Source organism: Hippoglossus stenolepis, chromosome 13, assembly GCF_022539355.2.
Source record: "Hippoglossus stenolepis isolate QCI-W04-F060 chromosome 13, HSTE1.2, whole genome shotgun sequence".
Taxonomy (NCBI): Eukaryota; Metazoa; Chordata; class Actinopteri; order Pleuronectiformes; family Pleuronectidae; genus Hippoglossus; species Hippoglossus stenolepis.
In genome coordinates, this window is record NC_061495.1 from 1,396,015 (window position 1) to 1,412,440 (window position 16,426).

Below are 16,426 nucleotides of genomic sequence, written 5' to 3' on the forward strand. Positions count from 1 at the left end.
GCCAAGGAATTCACATTTTAATCTGTGTTTGTTTGTTAGTTTGCAGGATTACACAAAAACCACAGGACAGACTTCCACGAAACTTGGAGGACAGACGAGGACGAGGACATTTCACAGATTTCATGTGTAGGGACTGATGTCTGTGACCGTGTGAGATCTGGTGGAGGAAGCAGCTCTAATGACTCGTGTTCTAGTTCGTTTTTTCCCACATTTTAATTGATTCCGCAGAATAATTCATGATCTTGAAGTAATAAATCAGACGCGTTTAGGAAACTGATGTTTGTGTAATTTGGTGCAGATCCAAACGTCTGCGAATTTCTGACGTCATCACTTCAAATTAACATAATTTTCCACTCAGCTTCAAGTAGCAGCTTTTAATCACATTCATGTCTGACGAGCTCCGAACACGATGTTTTGATCCAGAACAGATGTTCTCATGTTTTAATGTATTTATATATCAGCCCTGATTCTTTTTCTTTGCTCTGCAGATACGTTAAAGAGGAGTCGAGGTGAAACGCTCTTCACACATAAACACGACAAACACGAAGAAACAAAAGTCAGAACGACTCTGGAGAGATTCTGTGAACATTTGATTTAAACATGTAACTGTGAAGCTAAACTTTAAAACACATTTACACGTTGTGATGTTTCCTGAGCTGCTTCATCTCAACAGGAAACCAGGCGGGAATCTGGTGTTTAACTGATATCAGCTCTTCTCACTGCATCGAATCACAGCTGATGAAACTAAACTTCAACATATAAGCTGGACTGATGTCCTGAAACGTTTTACTTTGAAAAGCTGAATTTATGTGGTTTGAATTATCTTCTGTGCGATTTGTAGAAAGTCGCCTGATGTTTGGTTTCTCACTTTCTGTGACTGACGGGATGAAACACGATCGGACAGAAGATCTGATCGATTCCACTCCATTTGACATCTGGACGTCACCAACTTCGTCTGAAGCAGATTTCTTTATTATCTTCTGCATCTGAATTTGTGCACAACTTGAAATAATCTTCTGGTAATTTCATAGAGTGGAATTCAAACCACATCAGGTCAGACAGATGTTTCAAAGTTAGAGTTTCAAACACCATAAACTCGGTGGACTCGAAGTTTCACAATGAAGTTTTCAGATGAAGTTTTGATTTCAGGAATATGACGTCGTGGTGTTTCTTTACTTCAACGTAACCCAAGAAAATCAGTTTATTCCAAATCTAAGTGAACTTTTCATGGAGTTTGAAAAGTTTTATGAGTTTTTAATGCAACTAGCAGAGTTGAAGTTTAAATGGCGGCTGATGACGACAGTTTGACTTCCTGTTCACAGGCGAGCGCGGAGCGACGAGGAAACACTGGACGTGTCGTTAGTAACAATACACCACAGGCACAAAGCAGCAGTTTCCTGATCGCAGCGAAAGTTTCAATAATGTGGACAGGAACAATCAGAGATTCAAAGAGAACAGTTTACATTTCAAATCAACACCGATCCACAGTCTGAGTCCACAGCGCCACCCAGAGGACGACAGAGCCTTCTTCCTTTACGTCGTTTCCACAGTTCCCGTGATGAGCTCTGCTGTCCGCTCGTGTTTTACACAGCGAGAGGAAAGCGTGTAGAATATTATAGGGTGAGTAAACGCAGGTGCCCTCTCTCGCTGCCACATGTGGATCCGCTCGCTCTCCCCGGGCCTCGTCCTTTCCCAGGCTGCTCTTTAACGAGCCGTGTTGCATTTTGTCGTCAAACGCACGCCGGAGCTTTAATGGAGCCTGTAGCAGATATTTGTAAAGAGCTCTGTGGTTTACAGACCTCTCTCTCGGCAGTGAGGAGGGTCTCCGGCTGCCTCGTGGGAGCAGCAGTTTGTGGTGTTTGGCCTCGAGTGCTGGAGAAATATGCTTCTGATGATTTACGCTGATTGAATGCACATAGAGGAGAGGGTATAGATGTTGTGTGTGAGTCCCCGGGGCTGCAGGTCGACGCTGAGGCCTGTGTGAGGGTGGTACCATGGCTCCAAACTGTCACTCCCAACATCACAACGAGCACGTTGAGCTGCCGTCCTCTGGGGCGATGCTCTGATCCAATAATCAACCAAAACGCTCTGGAAAGCTGTAGATTAACGTCCGAGGCCAAGAAAAATGCTGGGTCTTTAGAGTCTGGAGGGTTTGGACGGCGCCGCTCCCTGCTCAGCTGCACTCCTCGCAGTTGCAGGCGAGGATGTATCTGTAAGTGGCTGTGATGCGAGTCCCGCCGGAGCAGCGCAGCCTCACGGCCTTCAGCTTGGAGGTGTGCGGCCGGCAGCAGGAGCAGGTGCTCTTGAAGGGCTGCTTGAGCACGGAGCTGAAGGAGATGAGGGGGTCGGAGCGGGTGGTGTGGCTGCAGTGGCCCTCGCAGCGCGCCAGCAGCACCATCTGGAACACAGAGAGCACAGATAAGTCATTCAGGCGTCTTCCTCAGGACCTCGGGGATCTGACAGGGATGACAAACGGGGTCTCTGGGCACAGCGAGGCCGTGGGAGTCGTGGGTTTGAGTCCCACCGCTTTGGCCTTGCACCTGCAAACTGAGAGACAGCAACAAAACCAGCCCCACATTCCTCCACCTGCTGCAGCTCAAGAGCTCACACACACACACAGAGAGACACACACAGACAGACACACACACACAGAACCACAGTATCCAGACACACATCAAAAACACACAGCGGCCTGATTAGTGCTCGAGCGTCCGGCTGACATTCCTCTGAGGGTCACCACATTCCTGTCACCTCCCTAAACAGACTCCTGTGTCACGTCCTTCTGTCAGCTGCTGTGTGTCGCCACCCGTGTGCCCACTTTGACAAAAGCCTGTCTGGGGCCATGGCAGGGTGGCACGCACACACACACACACACACACACACACACACACACACACACACACACACACACACACACACACACACACACACACACACACAGACATCAGGAGCGTTGTCTCCACTTTAAGACCATTTGTCTTTGTCCCTGCTCAGGATCAGTCTGTCAAACAGCAACAGTTCCTCGTGTGTGACGCTCCTCCTCTTCACCTCCCGTCTCTCAGCACCTCCCTGCTCCTCCTCTTCACCTCCCGTCTCTCAGCACCTCCCTGCTCCTCCTCTTCACCTCCCGTCTCTCAGCACCTCCCTGCTCCTCCTCTGCGTCAGATTGAATAACACAGTGGACGCTAACTCAGCCGGTGATGGAGAAGGGAAGTGTAGAGGTTCTAGATCGGAGCGTCTCAGAGAGGGAGGGGCGTCTTTAAATCATAGATAATATGAAACTCTTAAAAATCTCATGTTGTAGAACGTGAGATGTTGGTTTCTATTCTTCAGGTAAAAATTGTGAAGCTATCAAAACGCTAACAATGCACAACTGTTCCTTCTCTGGGCCGTCAGGAGCTTTGTGATGTCACAGATTTACAGTCAGCGCCCTCAGGAAACGATCAGCCAATCAGAAGAGAGGCTCAGAGAGACAGAAGTTTGAAAGAGTCCAACTTTTAAAAATCTAAAATACATCTTGTGATCAAAACTTTAAAAGTTAAAGTTAAACTTGGGCCAACACTGAAGCATCAGATCTCCCGTGTGAGTCAAGCTCTCGGGGCTGCAATTCCCATAATGCAACTCAATAACATCTTTTATTAGACGCCTTAAGTGTAATACAGGCTGAATAAATCTATCAGAACTCTGAATACATCACCAGATTTATTGTCTTTTCTCCTTTTACAACCAAAGAAAGACAAACTGTCTCCACGAGGAGGTTTTACATCCACCTGCTTTGTGCATTTTCAATCCATTCATCCAAAAAAACAGAATTTTCCTAAATATTCCAAATTGTATTTTTATGTTTGGTTGTTAATGAGGAGGAAAAGTTGATTTATTAATAAGAATAATAAGAAACAGAATCAGAAAAAGAAAACGCCTGCAGGAAAGACGTGTGGAGCGACGAAGAGACGGAAACCTTCTTCAAACAGAAACCTAATATTTCTCTCATGGTTTCTCGATGTTTTATTCTTTGTGGTTTGACTGACGCTGTTTAAATGAAACCATCGACTTCTGCACCCGAATGGAAAATCAAGCTCCTGTTTCTGCCTCTAATATTCACACAAAGGGATTTGTCTCCTCTGGTTGTGTGAATATAAAAGTTCTGCAAAGTTACAAAGTCTGTGTTAGAGGGACAGAAAACACTGAAGCTCCTGAGACGCCTCGTCAGGAGTTCGGCCGATCATCGTGACATCATGTGACATTCGAACGAAGCCTCTCAGCAGTTTTCTGGAGCTCAAGTGTTTGAGACGGAGGCTGAACAGAGGAGCTGCAGCGACGGACAGTGGGAGCAAAGATGTGTTTTCTGAACATTAGAGCATGAAAACATTTGACATTTATTAAAGATATCAACCTGAATATGAGCAGAACTTAACATCACAGATTCACAGTGGATGGAAACTCACTTAAGGGCTCAGACAAGTAAACTGAACTTTGTGTGTAAAACAAGTTTTGTGTGTCCTTGTAAATTCAAATTTACTGTGGGAGAGAAAAGCTTCCAGAAGCCGCCTCTATACCTGGGCTGCAGATGACCAACACACACACACACGCATGCACACACACACACACACACACACACATACGCCACACACACGCCACACACACACAGACTGAGGTGTAAACCAGTCGCGGGGCTTCCTGTACGTTCTCCGTGTGGTGTAATAGAAACTCAGTTCACGCTGTGAGTGAGCTCAACCCTGCCTCGCCTGAGCGGAGCTGTGGTTTGGCCTCCTGCTCAGAGACTCAACATTAAAACAATCCAACGAGCTGATCGCTCACTGGAGGAACAACTGCTCAGTCAGAGGAGTGAAAACCTCTTTCCACTGCAGCCGTCGCCTGTTTGCTGTAATTCAGTGGATCGTCAGTGTCTTTACATAAAGTGGCTCCAAGGCTTCATCCTCGCTAAGACGTTTAAAACAAAGACAACAAGACGAGTGTTTCAGCTGCTGATCAGAAATAATCTACGTTCACTCTAACACACCTGAAAACCTGTAAACAGGAGGAAGTCAAAACTCATCAGGAGGAGAACGTCTGCAAAAGTTTCAATTGTCAGAGTTTTCAGAATAAAATGGGGCCAGCAGCTTTTCCACACGTGTTTGTGGACGTCGGGCGTTAATGTGGCAGAGGGGTTGTGTTCTCTCTGTGTGTGTTCGCAGCCCCAGTGTGAGTCTGACCCTTCAGACAGAACGAGCACCACGCCTCCTCATCATCAGCGCTCCGTCTTCATCCCTCTCCTCCCTGTGGCCCCTGGCAGAGAGCAGGCCGGCAGGGAGACGTCCACCTCGGCCAAAACCGAGTCCCAGCTGAGGAGCAGAATGTGTCTGCAGCATGGCCCCCGTCCAGCACCGTGCACACACACACACACACACACACGGTCCCTCAGAAACCAAGCATGACTCGTCTAAATGACGGAGTGATGGAGATAGAGCGAGAGAAAGAGAGAGAGAGGCCGAGGCTACGAGGGGCAGTCAGAGTAAAACTAGGAGACAGAAAAATGTGAGTGAGATAAACGACTCTTGTTCTGTGGTTTTCTTTGTGTCTCTGAGGTTCAGTTTGGAACAAACAGTTTCTCTCGTACTTACGGACAATGATTTCAGTCATCAGCACTGGATGAGTTCGTTTAAACAACTTGTTATCACGTATGACTAAATCTACTAAAGCAGATGGTTTACAAGGCGTGTGTGTGTGTGTGTGTGTGTGTGTGTGTGTGTGTGTGTGTGTGTGTGAGCTTGTACAGATATCTTTGTGACTTTGTGTTGAGGGTTAACACTTGGTTTCAGGGTTTGTGTTAGAATTAGATTTAGGTTCGGGGTTTAGTGGTGATGGTTGAGGTTAAGGTAAGAGGTAAAGGGTTAGGGGTTAGGGGTTAGTGTAGAAGTACAAACCGTGTGTGTGTGTGTGTGTGTGTGTGTGTGTGTGTGTGTGTGTGTGTGTGTGTGTGTGTTTGGGGCTCACCTTGGAGTTGCACTTATAAATGGGATGTGTAATGGTCTCCACAAAGTGGTGCCTCATGCATCGCTCCGGGTCAGAGTCCCCCAGGTGCGGGTGTCCATTATCACCGGCCTTCTTGCCGCTGGCCGACTGCACCGAGCCCAGCAGGGGGCAGCACATCAGGACGAGCAGCAGGCCAGAAGGGGGCCCCGCAGAGATCGAAGGTTTCATGATGGGGCCACCCCGAGGCTCCGGATCCTGACGGGACGTCCGACACGTTGTCTCGTATGCGGTTCCTTTAGCCTCTCGCAACGAGTCGTGTGCTTCGGGGTCTTAGCGAAAGGGGAGTGTCTCTGTTTCCCTCTGGTTTCTCGCTGCTAGCACAGCGGAGGTTCAAGGTCAACGGGCTGCAGGGAGAGAAGCGGGAGGAGGGTGGACTGGTCGGGCCGCTCCATCCCCCGCCGTCTGGATCCACCACAGACTGAGGGGAGAAGACAAACAGGGAATATCAGAGGGGGACTTCTGTTAGCGCTGCAGAAACGATCACACGGGGAAGTTTAGTGGACGAAGCTCCAGACAAACTCTCAGAGACGTTTTAGCCAATTTTAGTGATTAACTGTTTGATGAGTGTGTGTGTGTGTGTGTGTGTGTGTGTGTGTGTGTGTCTCCAGACCTGGCTGCCTACTTTGTCTCCTTAGTTCCGCGGCTTCCCTTGTACACCCACACACTGCACACACATGTACACGCACAAGTCCTGGTGCTTTTATTACAGAAGGAGAAACCTAATCCGTGCACAAACAGCCTGCAGCCCTTTCCTCTCCCCACCAACCACGTTTTCATTAAAAACAAATCGCTCTCCCAACAAGCCGTCTCACGACTGCTCGCCCGCTGCCGGTCCCGCAGCAGATTCCTACTTGTACTTGTGTGGGTTTCTTTTCCAGCTCCACAGTTTGTTATTGTCCTCCTGACACTAGTGTCGGTGTCGAGGGAGGTCGGTGCTAACAGGGAATGTGTTGTGAGTTAGGGAGAGGAGCGTGCACATGAGGGGTCAGGGAGCGTAATGATGGAAGTCTGTGGGTCAAGTTTTCTTCTTTTCAATATTAATAATCTGTATAGAAATATGTGGATTCTCTGTAGATACTTCTATGTTCAAAAGTTAGTTGTAATGGATGAATTCACCAGTTACTTGTCTAAGTTCATAAAGTTGATTTGTGCTTATTACGGTGAAACTATGGATCTTATGATAAACCCTCGAGATATATTTATCTGCACTTTATCTGCAGGCTGAGTAGAGTCTTGTTTCTATAATCATTTAACACTCGCTCCTCTTAATTATTTTATAATATTTTTAGAGTTTTAAGATGAAAATGTTTGCTGAAATAATCACTTAAAAAATGATCACAAATGTCTTAAAAGATAAAACTCAGGCAGCATGTAAACACTCAGCAGCTTCTGCAGCAGTTCAGTTTATTCTAAGTGTTATTCTGAATAAATATTTGAATTGTGCCTTTAAATTCAGAAGGTTTTATAAGCACTTTTATGATGCAACACAACTCACTGTCACTCTGCAGTTAGACCTTTATCCCAGCGAAGTCGTATTTGCTTGTGTTTCTTATAAGACGCAGTCGTAGCTTTCCTCTGCGACACACGCGTGTGCGTGTGAAGCCCGTGACCTCGTGCTCCGGAGGCAGTACATTCACCGTCTGGCACAGTTAAATCAGAGGAAATTAGCAGGTATTCTATCAAATCTCCCACTTATGATGAATCTCTTTCTGCTTTTTCCCTCTTTTGAACTAAAATCTCCGAACCCGTCCAGTTCACATGGAGCCTGCGTGCGGCCCCTCCCCCGTCCCCGTTCCAGCCCCTGTGTTTTCCTTTCTGAGGGGAATCATTTAACCTTAACATTCCTCCTGAGAGAAATAGAAGTATCATTTGGCCTGTTAAAATAAATACTCCCCAAGATGTTTGGTTGGCCCGTCGAACATGTGCTGCAGGGTTTACACAGCAGACGGCCCGGGCTTCGTAGAGCCAGCACCCATCAGCACCTCCAGCCCGGCCAGTCGGACCCGGCCCACGACGACCACTGGTTTCCCCATCGCTGCTGCTGGTGGCAGGACCCGCTCAGCCTGGTCCTTTCACAGATGAAATCCACATGAGGTGTCCCACACAAGACAGAAGGAAGCAGCTCAAGTAGAGACATGGCTGGATCAACCTGCTGCTGGGCCCCTGTCGACCCCCCCACCCCCCAGACCCTCACCCACCAGCCTCTGAGCCTCAGGTTCCCGTTACATGTGGGTCGTACACCCGATTACACACTCCAGCTTCAATGTGCATCCAGAGGACTGGGATGGAAACTACCTGAACCCGGGTTTACACTGTTCAACCCGTGATACACGACTTTACTCTGAAATATGCACCATGAAGCACATTTCAAACTAAAATAAGATTTATCTTTATCTACCAAGGATCCAGAATGCAAACCTGAAGCTGCTTCCATGTATTTCTATAACAAGGTTAAATAATGGTTCACTCCTGTGCTGACGCCAGGTACTGACTGGACTCTGCAGCCCCCCCCCCCCTGGCTCCACACAGAGTTTCTCTGGTTTCACGGATCACTGGCCCTGCTCTCATAGCGTCACTTTCCTCCGCAGCTGGAAAAGCTCTACAGCTCAGCGTCCTGTACCTGCTCAGCAGAGAAGCTATCCCACAGACTCACTCATGGAGCCTTGACTCCACATGTATGATCAACTTAGTGCCTAATAAATATGATATAATACATTAGTGGTGCAATTTACCACTTTCGTTAATAATACAAGAACCAAAGCCGAACCTTGCAATGAGGAACAGAGGATGTAACTGTAGTGAAGGACTGTGTCTCGTAATCCTGTGTTTAGTGTATTCATGATCATAATTTAAAATCCATATTTTCTTGTGCTACTGTGAAGTAAAGAAAACAGAAATAATGAGAATGTTGTTCAGTGGAGTTCAAACCTCTTAAATTTAATCAAATTACACATATGTCTGAGATTGTTTCCTGGATTCACTCAATTTAATAAAAGGTTATTTCTTGGTTCATGTTCCTTCCTCCCACAGAGTTTAGTGGAAATCTGTTCAGTGGTTGTTGTGTAAACCTGCTGACTAACCAGCTAACTAACCAACCAACCAACCAACCAACCAACCAACCAACCAACCTATCTCTCTTGCCGTGGTCCTGGTTGCAGCGGAGGCCGCTCTGCTGTAGCTGCAGCACGAACAGGGGACATCCCTCAGTCCAAGGGGACAACACGTCATGATCAGAGTCTCTGGTGGTGACTCACTCTTAAGCTTTGGAAGCTGATGATTCACGCAGACTGGCAGCTGCCTCAGGCGATGGGGCTTTTAGGATAATATATGAAGATAGTATCTGAGTGGGTGAGTTCATTGTTGCACCATGAGCGAGCAAACTGAGTGTGTGTCTGTGTGTGATGATGATGTCTCGTGTGTACTGTAGGTCGAAGCAGACACGAGCCGGGTCAGGAGGTTCTGGCCAGTGTAAAGGTCAGAGTGACCTCCTCTCTCCCAGTTCTCCCACACCGGCCCTGGACTCAGATCATAGAGCCCTGGGTGGTTCTGTTCTGCTGGAGAAGACGGGCGACGTCCTGAATTAGCTGCAACGTTGCTAAGTTTGAAGTTTATCTAAAACAAGTCGTCCTTAAGTGGTTTTACGTGATTTCTGTAGGGGCAGCCGGAAAAAGGCCAAGACCCTGGACCGATGGAAGCAGGATTCAATGAGAGCTGCACCTAAAATGTATTTCCACAGTCCTTAATTATCTGCGTGCGTTCAGCACATGATGAGGACGACGGATTTAAAACTTGAAACTCAAACAAATACTTTAAAAAATGTTTCCAGACGACAGCAGCTTCTCATTCCTTCTCCGGTGACTGTGACGAAACGTCCGTCACACTAACATTGGGCCCAGACGCCTTTTCAATGTTTCCAGCTGACGTGTGTTAAACCAGAATCTTGTAAAAGGCTTTTAATTGAGCACTCGATGGCAACAAAGGTGCTAAAAGAGCTGAGGAGGGGAACACGGACACGAATTAAATACATAACTCAAAACTCAAGCAGGAAGAAACCGGCTCTCTCCTGTACCACGAGCGTTAAGGTTCCTGGGGGCCAACATCCCCTTCTCAGCTTGGCCTTGTTTGGCCACCCTGTTGTAACGCCCCTGTCCTTCGGTCGCACCACCTGAAGGAGTAGCAGCTGAAAGGAGACGATCGGGGGGGTGGTGTGTGTAACAACATGGAGGGGGAACAGTATTCATAAGAACTACTGGAGTTTTAAAGGTGATGAGTTACAGTTTCAGCCACAACAGAAACACAACTGGTCTTGAACTGAGGTGTCGAGTGCTTTCATACTTCACTGTGATGTTTTTCATTACCTAATATTTGATAGTGTCCCCGAGGGGTTGTTGTTGTTCGCTCCCTGGCACGTTGAAGTGCCCTTGGGCAAGACACTGAGCCACTAATTGCCTCTGACGTATGAATGTGTGATAGAACAACGCAGTGAATGTAACTCGTAGTGTAAAGACTATAACAATGAAATACAGTAATTTACAGTGTGTGGAGACGCTGGACAGTGGATGTGCCAACCTGTGACGCCATGAACCTGGTTTCTACTGCCGACATTAAACTAGTTAGCTGCACATGCTAATGATCTGAAGTCCGAGCACATAAAAACACACTTTTACTGCTGTGTTCTGTTTAGCAAGAGGCAACACTTAAAATAAAACGGGCTGGAGGTTGTTTCAAGGTCATGTTTCTAACCCTAACCCCAGAGGTTATGTTTCAACCCATGGACCCAGTCAGGCAGGGACATGACTATGTTTGTGCGTTGGCTCAGATTTATTCTGAAACAGATTCTACCTTAAATAATTTGGCACAACAACCAGAGAAATGAAAAGCATTCTGTTCTCCTCGATAACTCACCGATGTGGAATTCCCAGAACTCAGAGAATAATTAGAAAACCACAGGAGGAGGAGGAGGAGGCCCACGGGTCGATGTAGTACATGTAACTATACTCCTAATTAAATGTGGAGCCGTATCTGTACATCTGTATTTACTGCTCATTAAAAGACAGATCGTATGTCATAGAGCAAATCAAATTACGTACATTCCGCTCTTAATTTTTGTAGATAAAGCTTCAGCAGCATGGCCACAGGGCAGCTTGTTGGAGAAGGGCCTCGAATCGGCAACAAAAAAAATACCGTCTGGGTTCAGAATATCTGCGGGGGCCAAAAAAGTACGTAACCGCCCCCCCCATGCATACCACAGTCTCTCTGGTTTGAAGCTTTAGGACTTTGGGAGTTATGAGATGGTGATTCCAAGCTTAGGGGGCTTGGTCGATTAATAATAAAAACTAGACCGTCACTCAGCACAAACCTCGGCCGAGACACAACAACACCAGAAGTTCTTATGGGAGAAATTAAGAAGAAAACTGGAGGTGGTCTTATTACTTTACTGAATCCTGGATCCGACGTCCACAGTCCTTTGTCTGGACATAGTCCTGCAACGTGTGCTGATCTCTACTGATCTCAGATCCACGTTGGTGCTAGTTACAGGTTTATAGTTCTACATCCACATCTAGAGGCCGACTCCATCCTGATTTTTACTGCACACACTCGTTAATATCATTCCTCTAAATAAACCTGATCGAGATCCAGGAACTATTCTGGGAAATCAGTGAAACAATCCCTGGCTCGTGTCTCTTCCTTTCAACAAGTTACATGAAAGGTTCAATACCTTCTGCATGATCCTGCTGGAAATCAGCCAGAATGTCACTCAGCAGAGAACCAGCCTCCACCAGCAGTCCCCTCATGACACCAGGGTTAAATCTGGTCGTCTAAGTGATTCCAGATCCATGAGTTGTTCTCTAGAAGAAACACATTTAAATGTCTTGGATTGTTTGTTTGTTTCCTGGAGTGTGTTCAGCAGTTTATGTGAAATCCTGCCGACACACAAACGTATAATGAAGACTCGATTCCCAGCATGTGATCGTGGCCCCGGCCCGACGGTCACTCCGCTTTACCACTGAGACAAAAGATCTGAGGTGAAAACTCAAAGTCTTCAACAGATAGAAGTGAAACAAACAAAGTTCCGTCGTGAAGCTGCCGACGGATTTGACTCTTGTCACCATATGTTGTGTGGGACAGAATTTCTCAGTCCACATTTCCACGTGTATAAATATCCCCTGCCCACCTCACATGTGGGTTTCTGTTCTCACACATGCAAACCGGCACACGTATGTAGATACAGGGTGTGGGGGGTGTGTGTGGTGTGTGGGGGGGCTGTGTGGAACAATGTGCTGCTGCTCTGGGGCCCTGGACATTGCTGGGATGTTGGTCTGCGATGGCTCATGAGCTGAGGAGCCAGATCTTCAGAGGGATCCTCCAGCCGGCAGCTGAGCACACAGCTGCTGTCCGGGGACGGTGGCTGTGACGACCTGGAGCCCTGCCGGAGCCCTCCTCCCCATCTCCCCATCACCTCCCCCACCTCCCCATCTCACCCTCCTCCCCACCTCACCCACCTCCCCCAGAAAACAGGTGCATCAAAGGGGAGGAATCAGGAGAAATGACAGGTAGAGGGATTCTATGAGTCATCACGAGTTTCACTACGTCCGTCACTCCCGTGTCCTTCTTCCAATATCATCATCATCATCATCATCATCATCATCATCATCATCATCATCATCATCATCATCGTACCACCTTCTGATTCACTCCCTGCTGCCCAGCGTCACACACACACACACACACACCCTCCACCTCCCTCCATTGTTTCACCAGCTTTTAATAAACTAAAGGGCAGATTCCTGACTGGAGCGAGTGGGGTGGGGGGGTGGAGGGGGTACAGACCCACAGACCTGTCCTCCAGCCACACACACACACACACACACACACACACACACACACACACACACACACACACACACACACACACACACACACACACAGTTTGGCATGCAGAGTGCCAAGCTCTTTCACTGTCTACTGACGCCAGCTCCCGAAACACACGCACACAAATTTGCGCTTCCTCTCACTCTGTCACTCACACACACGCACACGCACGCACACACACACACACACACACACACACACACACACACACACACACACACACTCTCTCTCTTACCCTCCCCACGCGCCAGCCTCCTAAAAGCTAAGCTCCTCACTAAATATATCCCCCCCAGTAAAGATAAGACAAACAGTGTGGATTTGAGCGCAGTGTTCAGCCAATGACCGGCGGCCATGTGAGCCGCGGCTAATCTCGTGTTAGCTTTACAATTTAGGCTTCTCCGAAACAGTGGAGAGACAAAGAGAAGACACAGAGGACATAAATGTGAGAATATTCTCACATCTGTGTTTCTTTCTGGGTATTGTTAATGTTCAGCAGGGAGGAGTCCAGGTGTTTGAGTTGATTTGAGAAAAACTCCTCAAATCCTGAACCTCCCTCCTCTGTTCTCTCCATCCTCATCACTGCAGAGTGAGAAGGAGGACGGCAGCGAGCTCCAGGCAAGAAGCTGTGAAACCAGATCACTCCTCCACTCAGCTCGGAGCCCGAGGCGCTGTGGAGAGGAGCGAGCGCAGGAGTCACAGGCTGGTTTTATCGCGTGGGACCAGGTTTCTCTGCGTGGCAGGGCGGCGCTGAGCATCTTCTCCTGAGCTTCATGCAGAGCGTCCATCTGTCAGGAGCTCAGTCCTGAGAGTGAGACGTTGTGAAGCGTCTATCAGCTTCAACACTGTCCAAACAAATCCACTCACAATGGACACCCTGTGTGTGTGTGTGTGTGTGTGTGTGTATGCATGTGTGAGAATATGAAACATGAGACAACACCAACCACACACTCCTCTAGCTGCTTCTATCTGCACCTGGCTGAATGTGAGATGTTTCAAACACCCTCCTCCTCCTCCTCCTCCTCCTCCTCCTCCTCCTCCTCCTCCTCAGACAGTTCAGTGGTGATCTGTGGTTCGAGGCGAGGATGCAGACGTTTCATCACAAACTGTTTCTCATCTGGTGTCACTGGAGGTGGAGAGCGATGTCTGGAGGGATGTTTGCATCACAGTCTCACTCTCTCTCTCGCTCCTTCTCTTCCTCCTCGTGTCAGACTCTGTCACTGTCACCTCCTCCAGCTCTCTCCCTCTCTCACACATCTCAGTTTCATTCTGTTTCTTCTATTTATCGTGTCTCTCTCTGGCACTTCATCCCCTCCTCCCTGTTCCCCTCTCTCTTTCCTCCCACTTACTTTCTCTCTCTCTCTCTCTTCCCACTCTCATTATCCCGCAGTCTTTGTAGTCACTTCATTTCTCAGTTGAACACCTTCTCCCTCTTTCTTTCTCACACGCTCGCCTCTCTCCTTCAGCTCCGTGGAAGTGGTAGCTCGTCTCCTCCTCCTCCTACCTACCACAGCGTCCATTGTATCTGTCATCATCTGCCTCCAGCGTGAGCCAGCAGCCTCACGCTCCAGCAGCACAGGCCAAGTCAATCATACACTTATGGACATAAACGCATGCACCTGTAAAACACATATCCACAAACGTATTCACACCGCTGTTAACCTCACACACACACACACACACACACACACACACACACACACACACACACACACACACACACACACACACACACACACACACACACTCCACGAGGTCCACTATCCTTCCAGCCTCGCTGTCAGAGCCTGATTAGTGTTCCCACCAGCGCCAACACAAACATGTTTCTTCCCATTACACATCATGTCACACTGCGTCCTAATCACAACCACTTGCAGTTTCTGGACGCGTGCGGAGCAGAAAATACCTGCAGTAAAAGAGGAATGCACACCTGAGCTGGAGGGTGAGAAGAAGTGAGAAGAAGTTCAAGTCGAACTCTGTGGCCGAGTGTCCTGCACGTACAGCTGAGGGGAAATCAACGTACAGCCAACGTGTGCCACATCATCTCACGCCTGTGACAGAATCACAGTGTCTCCAAAGACAGTAAAGATAGTAGTAACAGTCTATAAAACAGGAAGTCAGCATCTTCTGTACGTGAGCTCGTCCAACTCTGTGTGAAAAACCTTAACGAACAACGAACATGCATCACATCCTCTCACATCTGTAAGAGAACCACAGTTCAGGGCTGTCAGAGAGAAACGATGAGGATCTGGTGGAATATGAATCAGAAAACATCCTGTAAGAAAGACGAGTGCTGATCCGGGGGTTTCACCTCCGGCTGTGTGGACTTACCTTCAGCACCGGGCAGCAGGAACCCTGGAGGCGTCCGGACCACAGAGACGCTGAGATCCTGCACAACACGGATTGTTGTTCAACTATTGTTTGCCAGCCAGCTCCTCTCTCCCCCTGCTTCTACCTCTCTCTCTCTCTCTCACACACTGATTGTCTGAAGGCTATTCTCTCCTCCCTCTGTCTCTCTCACCTCCTCTCTCTCTCTCTCTCTCTCTCTCTCTCTCTCTCTCTCTCTCCTTTCTGCCTCACTTTTTCTTCTACAGGGAAATCACCAGAAAGAGGGAGCAGCCTGGATGCTCTGTCTGTGAGGACGGTCGTCACATGTGGATCGTGACACAGCAATCGTATATCACACGCCCTTTCTCCCTCTCCCTCTCCTTCCCTCACACACACCAGCTGACGCATCGACACGCTCCACAGCGGCAAATGGGAATTCCAGCCCTGGACGGCTCCGCTCGCCCCATCAGGAGAGAGCTGACCAAAAGCTGCAGCCAGTTTTACGAGGTCAGGGTTATAAAACTGTTAGCAGATTTAGTTTATTTAAAAACAACTGGCCCCTCGTGGCCCCTCATTTCACGCGCTTTCTCCAGCCATGAAAAGAGGGTGGGGGTGTGCAGGTGGGGGAGGAAGTGTGGAGGAGGACGAGGGGGAAGTTAAACAAGTCACCTTAGTTTTCTTGTCCTGATGGGAACGTCCCTGCTGAACGTACAGCCGGGATCATGATGCCGGGAGACGGTCCACCTGCAGGCAGAGTTAAATATGAAGTCATAAGAAACTCAAACCAGATCAGAACAGAACTACACACAGATTCATTTCAATTTGAAAGCAGAGTATTAATCACAGACATTTAAAACTTTACAGGACCCAGAGGATCAGCTGCTCGCACGAGTCACCTGGTGGATATTTCATTCCGGGTGATTTGTCTTCGTCTGTAAACAGTTACATGACGGTGCTGTCAGTGCCTGTGTGATGAAAACAGCAGCAGCACAGATCCAAACTGTAACCACGTCAACACGCAGACTGACTGACACCCCGACGCTGTCAGAGCCTGATGAATGGAGAGGGAGGCGTCGGTGATAACCTGAGACAAGAGCGCTCGTAACTGCACCGAGGCTTTACACACAACTGCTGCCAAATGACTGCGATGGATTACACGAGTGTGCGTCTGGTCTCGGGAATGTTTCGGTAGAGA

At 48.1% G+C, this 16,426-nt stretch overlaps 2 protein-coding genes across 3 annotated transcripts in view; both read right to left on the reverse strand.

Moving 5' to 3' along the window:
- Positions 1-15,977, reverse strand: LOC118120083 (norrin cystine knot growth factor NDP). Of its 2 annotated transcripts, none has more exons than XM_047342489.1 (3): positions 15,901-15,977; positions 5,995-6,451; positions 1-2,398 (listed from the first exon to the last, which is right to left on the reverse strand). In XM_047342489.1, exons 2-3 carry the CDS (start codon positions 6,199-6,201, stop codon positions 2,174-2,176), a joined length of 432 nt encoding a protein of 143 aa, XP_047198445.1. In that variant the 5' UTR covers positions 6,202-6,451; positions 15,901-15,977; the 3' UTR covers positions 1-2,173. The 2 variants fall into 2 exon arrangements, with proteins under 2 accessions (XP_047198445.1, XP_035030663.1); XM_035174772.2 differs by lacking the exon at positions 15,901-15,977 and adding an exon at positions 15,235-15,729.
- Positions 7,968-16,426, reverse strand: part of efhc2 (EF-hand domain (C-terminal) containing 2) — a 23,043-nt gene continuing 14,584 nt past the window's right edge. The window contains exon 18 of the mRNA XM_047342619.1: positions 7,968-8,102. Coding sequence (XP_047198575.1) covers positions 7,968-8,102 — 135 coding nt within the window. The remainder of the gene's footprint in view (positions 8,103-16,426) is intronic.

Bases quoted from the DNA above. Each gene is read 5' to 3' on its own strand.
- LOC118120083 (XM_047342489.1), bottom strand. From the start codon at position 6,201: ATGAAACCTTCGATCTCTGCGGGGCCCCCTTCTGGCCTGCTGCTCGTC. The intron at 2,399-5,994 runs GTGAGCCCCAAA...TCTGTGTTCCAG, and splicing joins TTTATAAGTGCAACTCCAAG to ATGGTGCTGCTGGCGCGCTG.